Here is an 8,810-nt window from a genome sequence, read left to right as displayed (position 1 = left end):
ACAATCGAGATCAATTCTCTTATGAGTTTTTTCAAAGTGTTTCAAGTCTTACACTTTTACCTGATTCTAAGTACTGTATAATAAACGTGTCAAGGGTGTAAAAAAACCCCATGCATAAGGGTGTCATTTATTGAATAAAAGAGTGCCACGTGGCGTTATTTCTTGTTTTGAGAAACATGTGATTAATTTACGTTATTATCTTTCCCTCTCTTTGTCTCTTCAATCTCCTTATTCGTCGTCTTTTTTTATTCCGAATTTGTAACAGCAAGTCTGAATGATATTTATATATTCCACCCACTCATTTTTTAAAACGCAAACAAAACTCAGCTAATTGACGTTCATATATTCAATTTAATTATTTTATCCCAATATTTATTTTAGAATTTTTCTTCCATTTTTATTTTAGGTCTATAGATACATGTGTTCTTTGTATTCTTAAATCTCTTATCCCCGAATCACAAGTGGTTTTTTTTTTACTTTGGCTCTTGGATCAATTTTTTTTTGGATTTTTTGTGGCTCTTTTTTTTTCGGCTTTACTTCGATCGGTTTATATTTTGGGGTTGGATAGTCGCTAGAGATTTTTTTTTGTTTGTTTTGCTCTGATACCATGTTAGAATTTGAGGATAAGATGAATGAGGTTCTATCCCAAAACCAATTGGCTATGAGTGGAGTAGCCCATGTTCTTATATATGGCTCAATTTTTATATTGTCCTCTTTACCCTTTTTATATTGTCCTCTTTTATTTTTACCTTCTTTTTTAAAATCTATCATTTTTACCTCTTTTTTTAAACATTGTACCAATTTTGCCCCTGTCACTTCAAGATACTCTCCATGTGATTCTCTTATGTAAGGGTATTTTGGGTACAATACATATAAAAAGAGGTATGTTTCAAATAAATATAAAATTAGAGGTAAATTTGATTAATTGATGAATAAAAGAGGCATTTTTCAACTTAGCCCCTCAATTTTTGCTCACCAATCTTGAATCACCTTATCAGAGGCCATGCCATTTGCTCGCTTATTTTTGTTCGGATCTCAGGCGTCTTTGCACCATCTGGATCTCGTGCGGCTGGTGGCTAAACCATCTGGATAGGTGTGGATCGAAAGCCCGCTAGGGATATGGCTCTGATACCATGTTGAGAATCATGGGGTTCCATCTCAAAACCAATTGGCAATGGGAGGAGTAGCCCATTCCTCTTATATATTTTATTATCTTTCCACACATTAGCAATGTGGGACTATCTAACACGCGTTTTAACTGCTTCTAAAATACTCGATTTTATTCCGAGCCGCTATAAAAAAAATCCCCATATAAACCATATTTAAATTTAATTTTACTTCTAACATGTCACCCCAACAACATGTCAAACCAACATGTCAAATCCGACGTCGTATTAAACAAATGTTATATCCGAAAGCTAATAAGACTATATATTTTATCCAGACTCCGTTAATATTTATCTCAGCTCATTTTCTATTATAACTTTTTATCACAAACTCCAATGTAAAACAGTAAAAAAAAATAACAAAGAAATTAACTGTGGGAAAGAGACAAAAACATGGTCAATTTTTTTCACAGAGCCCAAAAGATTCTCTGTATCCGTGCACTTTTGTCATACGTGTGTGTTCAGATCTGTGCACGTCCTCTCCACTCACTCACAACAACACAAATCAATCTATTATATATATATGCATCATACACATATATATACATTATACATACATATATATATATATACAGTAACATCACTGATATCACTAACTCACATGGGTGGGTTTTTGTTGTGACATAGGACCCACCAACAATCTGGCAAAAATAAAAAAATTACAGAGAAGTAGGGCCCACATGCAGTGTCAGCAAACCCCATGTGATATTGTGCTTTGTGGACCCCACTCTGCTTTTTGCCTTTTTAATTTTTTTTTTAATTATTAGCAAAAATCAAAAAAAGACAGGCTCTCTATACCCCACATAATAATAATAATTCAAAAAATTTATATATAAAAAAAAGTTGTGTAGTGGAGGAAAGAGACAAACTTTACTTAAAATCACAAAACAAAGTGACCAATTAAGCAAAATTAGATTTTGATTTCAATTCAAGAACAAATTTTTGCCCAAATTATAAGCCTATTTTCTTAGTGTGGATTTTCTTTGAAGCCAAACAAACAACTACCCTTCAGATAAAGAACTAGATTTTGAGACTATCTTTCTTTGTTTCATTCATGGGAAACAATTACAATTACAGTGATAATAATTATAATAGATGATGTTACAAAAGCTAAAGATATTTAATTTTTTTTCTCTCTCTTTTTTTTCACCTGTGGTTCAACTTCAAAGCTACAGAAATTGGAGATATGATATTGATATTGATATAGATAATGATGATGATGATGATCATAATAATAAATAGTACAACAAACAAAGAAAGAAAAAGGAGTGGTGGCTGGCTCTATATGACCCACTTCCCTTTACTGCCTTTCAAGTATGAAATTTGTATTGTAGTAAGTAGTAATGTGGTATTTCATGTTGATGATGATGATGATGAGGTTGATCATGTTGATGTTGATGATGATGATTCTCTACATATTTATATGACTTTCTTTTGTTTTTTTTTAAGGGGGTTATTCTTTATTCATCTTCCTGCAAATTTCCAAGATCAAAAATAAATTATAGCCAAAATTATATGAAAATGAATATTAAGTGATTTATAACTTTTTTTTACCTATTCAGAAAGCTAAATTCCAACTGGGCATTTTGGGCCACCGGGTGTGCCTGCATACATACCAATAGCACCATGAGTAGAAGAGAACCTGAAAACAAAAACAAACAAAAAATGAGTTATTATTAGATAGTGACATGACTAAATTTAATATTACTATTTGGGGTTTTAAGGGGGAATCCAATGAATTTTAATGAGTGGTAAAAAAAGGGAAAGATTTAATTTTTATTTTTATTTTTTTTTACCTTGGCATTTGACAATTGAAAGACTTGAAAGATCCCATGTCCAATGTTGTAGCAGTTGGAAGAATTGAAGAAGAATCTAAGTCATTGATTTCAGTGGCAATATTGGCTGAGAAGCCAGCAGCCATGTTGTATTCTCCTGCTCCTTTTGTTGGTGATGCAAATGGACTATCAGGAAGATTATGCTCCAAACTGCAATTAATTAGTTAGTTAATAATCTTGATTAAATTATACTTGTCTAATCCCCCAAACTCGAAAAATATGTGCACGCAAAATATGTACTCGAAAAATGTTGCTAACCTATCTAACAAATCGCCGATTTCATCACGGGGGCTTTCTCTATCGTTGCTGTTTTCGTCATTGGAGTTTGATTCTTTCCCAATTGGCAGATCCGATGAAGAATTCGGAGTTGGAGTACCAGAGCCATTTTCTAACACAAAACCAAAATGTTAACAAATATTAGATAGTCTCACATCGCTAATAAAATATATAAAAGGAATGGGCTACTCCTCTCGTTACCAGAAAGAACCCCATTAATCTTATCCTAAATTCTAACAAATAACATACAAAGAATGAAGCTTTTATAGAAAAAAAGTTAAGTGTTGATAGTTAAGATAGAGAGTTTTATACCATATTGTGAGACTTCTGATGATGAGTTGTTGTTGTTGTTGTTTTGAATTGAAGAAAAGACAAGATTTTGAGTGTACAAATTTGGAGATTGAGTTGGTGATTGAATTGGGCTACCAGAAGATAATGCTCTATGGTGATGATGTTTTTTCACATCAAGAAGTTGTAAACCCATAATTCTTCTACTTTGAAGTTCAATAGCTTGTTGTAACTCAGCTTGTTCTTCTAATTTTCTTCTCCATAACATATCTTGAGAATTATAAAACATTCTTGCTCCTAAAATATACACAAAATAAATCACAATTTTCATTAATTATTATTATCACACTAGAAAATTAAAAAAGACAAGTTTTTTTTTTACTTACCAAGTTGGAGATCAAAAGGGTCTCTAGAATCAAGTCCAGTTGGAGTACCACATGGTGAAAAATCACCTCTTTCCACTTGTGGTTGCTGTTGCTTCCTGAACAAAAAATAAGAAAAATAGCATTTTTGATAAAAATTGAAAAAAAAAATGGTATTTTTCAAAATTAAAAAAAAAACACAAAAGAAAGAACAGAAGAAAGAGTTTGTGCCTGTACTTGTCCTGGACTTTGCCTTTCTCTTTGTAAGGCTTAACAAGAACCCTAGCATCACAAACAAAATGAGGATTTCCTTTAGCCAAAATGAGCTTCACTGTCTCTGCATATACAAAAGTCACAAACCCAAACATTCTCTTCTGTTGGTATGGAATTCTAACATCTTGAACTGGTCCATAAATACTGCAAAAATAACACAAAACCAAAACTATTTAGAAAACTACCAACTTTTTTTTAATTTTTTAGAAAAATAACACTAATCTTTTTGGTACCAAACCTGAAATAGCTTGAAACATCCTCTTCTCTAAAAGTACTATCAGCTGGAAAAGTCAAGTAGATCTGTCTAGAAGCTGGATTAACACCACCATTCATTGCAAAATCATTCCTTTCAAGTCTTGATCTACCAAATTTATGTAAATCTTCACCACCCATCATCATAGCTGCTGCTGCTGCAGCTGCTGACCTATACATACACACATATATATATAAACAAACATAAAATAAAAATCAAAACTTTAAATCCAAAAATGGTAAAGATTGTACCTTTGAGTTTCATTTTGCTGTTGGAGAAGAAAATTCATAGACTTTGGTGAGTAAGGAAATGAGTTAGCTGCAGCAGCCATGAGCTGAGAAGCTGCAGCTAAGTGTTGTCTTTGTTGATGAGCTGACTTAGATCTGAGAAGCTGTTGCTCATGATGACATGGCTCAGCTGCAGCTGCAGCAGCAGCCATCATGTTATCAAGCTTAGGTGATGAGCCATCTGAGCCACAAGCTGAGCCGTTGTTGTTATTGTCTCCAACTCCAACTCCAACTCCATGCAAGAATCTGCAACTTGTTCCATTTTTACAATACCCTCTAGCATAGTAAAGACAAGGCTTCCATCCAAAACCAGAGTTGGGATCCTCTGTATTGAGGCACACATCACTTACAGAGCAACTCCTTCTATGATTAACAGAGGAGTTTGACCAAACGGCTTGGTGATGATCAGTTGGACTTGAAGAAGACAAGTAATCTTGGTAAAACAAATCTGGGTTTTGAAGATGAAAGTCATCTATTATGATATTATTATCATTATTATTTGCATAAAAGGGTAAAGATGATGAGTTTAAGGAAGATGAAGATGAGTTTTTTTGGGGGCTAATTGTTAACTCATCAACCCATGAAGTTGGGTTTGAGTTTGGGATTGTTAGAGATAAGTTAACGGAGCCGTTAACTGTTGTTGACGGTGTTAATGGTGGTGAAGATGATGATGAAGAAGAAGTTATGGCTAAATCTTTTCTAGCTTTGAGAATAACAGAGTGAAGTAAAGTTTCAGGACCAAATGCTAATCTAATCATCTCTTTCTCACCATGATCTTGGATTAGAAGTAAACCCATGATTTTTGAAGCGTTTTCTGGGTCAATGTTCTGAATCCTTGTGAAAACTACTCTTGTAGCTTCATAAGAATCCATAGCTAAAAAAAAGAAGAAGAAAAAGAGTTGGGTTTGCTATAAAAATGTGATCTTTACTCTCTTTTTTTCTTTCACAACCAACACTAACCCACCAAAAATTAAAAAACCAAACTTTCTTCTTCTTGTTCTTCTTCTTGTTGTTTAAGTTGAAATTTTTCTAAGAAAATTTACCAACCCAACTTGTGAAATGAGTAGTAATTAGTAGTAAGAGTAGTACTAGAAGTAGTAGTAGTATAGTAGTGTTTCTCTCTCTCTCTATCTCTTTCTCTCTCTTCTTTCTCTTATTCCTGCAAACAAAACCCAAGAAAAAGAAAGGTAAAGAGAAAAGAAAAAGAAAGCTTTTTTTGAAGTGTGTGAGTGTGAGAAAGAGAGAGAGAAAGATAAAGAAAGGGTTTTTATAAAAAGAAAAAAAAAAGTAGTAGTAGTGTATTCTCGTGTGGTTGATTAAAAGGAGACTATATAGATTTATAATAAGAGTTGTTTTACAAAGTGGTTGAGTTGGGCTTTTTGAGTTGAGTTGAGTTGAGTTAGCCTCTCTTTCTATTTTCTTTTTTATTTTGCCAAATTAAAATTTGAAACTCAGAAGTGATCATAAAAGTACAATACTAACTTACCCATATGAAAGATCCAGTCTTTATATTTATTTCTATATAAAGCTCAAAACTTCAAACACTATAATTGTAATCAATCAAAGTTAATAAGTTTACTACAGAAAACCCAAATCTAAAACTAACCACCACCTTCTATTTTTTCCTATAATTATAGCCTGAAATTAGATGAAGAACCCCATCAAGAAAAATCTGGCTCTCTCTGATTTCTCTGAGTATTTTTTTTTTTGGGATTTTGAGCTTATAATGAAAGAAATCCAAGAAGAAACTCAGCTAAGTTAAAAGCTAAACTAAGCTATAGTACTAGTACTACTACTACTACTCTTTCTCTCTCCTTTGAATATTTATAAAAACAAAGACTTTTTAAGAGTGGCAGTGAGAGAAAGAAAGATTTTAAGAGAGAGAAAGGGTTTTTGAGTGGATCCAGATCTACCCTTCAAATTCTGCACGTTCTCTTGCCCCTAATCTCTGACAACACTCTATAAAAACTCTCTCTCTTTATCTCTTTCTCTCTCTAAAAAAAGAGGTAAAAGACAAGAACTGTTTGACTTCATTTGCTTGTTCAACGCGTGTATCACACGCGCCGGTTGATATGTTGATGGGATTTGTGTGAAGGGGTGGGATTAGTGGTGATTGGGTTGTGTGTTTTGCACGCGCCTATTGAGTTTTGGTGTGTGATTTGAAAAGATCGTGTGTTTTTGTGGGTTAGTCAATGACTTTCGAGTATGACTATGTGAGAGAAATTCTAACCTAGAAAAACATAAAATAAATACACACATATAATTAATTACTAGTTAAATTATATATTATAATAGTTAATGAATTAATTATATGCCTAATTATGATGATTATCTATTTAGTATTGTTGTTTGAACTAGTGTTCAATAACACCACAAAAAAACAATGGGATGCTTATTAATTTTTTATAATAATTATTAAATATGGATTTTAGTATTTTTTAGTGTATAGGTGGTTATAATTTTATTGTCTAAATTTTTAATGATAGTTTTATACGAGATTTTCTTTCTTTTATAATTCATAATTTGATAAAACATGTTTTTCGGTTAAATAAAAAATTATCCTGATTTGATCACGATGAATGATGAATGTTATAGTAGTGTATATTGTGATATATGACTTTTAGTAATTTTTTTTTTGTGTTATCTAATTACTAAAAAATTTATGTTGTTATCTAAGTATATATTTTGATTATTTTAGAATAGCTAAATTAATGATGAAGTGTTTTTGTTTTATTTTATAAATTTCAACTAATATTTATTTAATTACTAAAAATTTATAATAGTTGTGTTGATTGAATAATATTTAATCATTGAAAATTAAAGTATTTCAAATCAAATTGAATTAGAAGTACTTCAAAATTTTAGTCAAAATACATTGTATGTATATTATACTAGAAAAATATCAATTTCCTATCATTATATATACACACTATTATTTCTAGGTTTCATGATTGCATATTTGATGAATTTGTTTGTTCAAGTTTAAGATGATTACCACTAATATTGAAGTTGTGATATATGAATTGAGTGTCACTTATTATAGCTAGTTATAAAAATTCCAACTTTAATAATATTAGAAGCTATTAATCTATGTTGGATTTATTTATATGAAAGAATATTTTAAGAAGAAAAAAAAACCTATTCTTGAAAAAGGTTCTCTTCTCTTTCACCTGGCTTCCAACAAAGAAATAAAATAAAATAAAAATGGAATTTTTATTTTATTTTATTTGTTTAATATTATTATTCTCATCTCCCAAACACATCATTAGAGATCACTTGATGTGGTCATGTCCCACCCAATAAATGTTCCCTTTTGTTATAATTAACTTTCCTTTCCATGAAGAAGCTTTTGCTCATAATTAATCCCTTAAAATAATTGTCATTATGATGATATGGTTGTGAAAAATGTAAGATAGAAAGAGAGAGATAGTTTGGTTCTTTCTATGTTCAAAAATAACAAAAGGTATGGGGATTTGTATAGCATCTTTAATGGAGTGATATGAAATTAGTGTATTTAAATTTTATATTGAAAATGGATTTTTTTAATTACAAAAATAAATGGAATTTATCAGTGAATTGTTAGTGTGTATTAATAATTTCTTATAATTTTGCGGTCCATAATGTAGATAAGTAGATTTTTGCTAGTGGTGTAACTGGTATGGTAGATTTTTTTTCTATACCGGATAATATTTTATGTAATAACTATTATGAAGTCTAATTTTTACCTTGATTAATTTATCTACGCTGATTTTCAAAAAAACCAAAATATTTGTATTAAAATTATACTTCTTATAGATTCAATCACACTAAAATAGTATTTGTTTAATTATAAAGTATTTACATTTAACTATCAATAAAAATTATATTAAATTTAATATAAAATATAACAAATATCACAAGATTTTTATCTATAATTAATATATTTTTCAATTGTTTAACTTTTTATTTATGTAATATAATTTTTTTATTCACTTTTTAAGTTAATTTTCATCAAATATATTAAAGCATAATTACAAATTTGAACTAAACAAAATAATATTGGCTCATGTTTTGAGCTAAATTTCCCACAA

General features: G+C 30.6%; 1 protein-coding gene across 4 annotated transcripts; it reads right to left on the bottom strand.

The window, feature by feature from the left end:
• Positions 1 to 2,191: 2,191 nt before the first annotated feature.
• Positions 2,192 to 6,550, bottom strand: LOC115711553 (zinc finger CCCH domain-containing protein 53). Of its 4 annotated transcripts, none has more exons than XM_030639906.2 (10): positions 6,227 to 6,550; positions 4,705 to 5,899; positions 4,439 to 4,624; positions 4,159 to 4,344; positions 3,952 to 4,046; positions 3,590 to 3,862; positions 3,260 to 3,389; positions 2,963 to 3,151; positions 2,721 to 2,808; positions 2,192 to 2,638 (listed from the first exon to the last, which is right to left on the bottom strand). In XM_030639906.2, the coding sequence occupies exons 2-9, from the start codon at positions 5,610 to 5,612 to the stop codon at positions 2,733 to 2,735; spliced, it is 2,043 nt and encodes a 680-aa protein (XP_030495766.1). In that variant the 5' UTR covers positions 5,613 to 5,899; positions 6,227 to 6,550; the 3' UTR covers positions 2,192 to 2,638; positions 2,721 to 2,732. The 4 variants fall into 4 exon arrangements, with proteins under 4 accessions (XP_030495766.1, XP_060967398.1, XP_060967396.1 ...); XM_061111415.1 differs by having other exon boundaries at positions 4,165 to 4,344; XM_061111413.1 differs by having other exon boundaries at positions 6,353 to 6,530.
• Positions 6,551 to 8,810: the final 2,260 nt, after the last annotated feature.

This window comes from Cannabis sativa, chromosome 3 (genome assembly GCF_029168945.1).
Source record: "Cannabis sativa cultivar Pink pepper isolate KNU-18-1 chromosome 3, ASM2916894v1, whole genome shotgun sequence".
Classification (NCBI taxonomy): Eukaryota; Viridiplantae; Streptophyta; class Magnoliopsida; order Rosales; family Cannabaceae; genus Cannabis; species Cannabis sativa.
The sequence above is the reverse complement of the archived record's forward strand: the minus strand, read 5'-3'. Positions and strand labels throughout refer to the sequence as shown.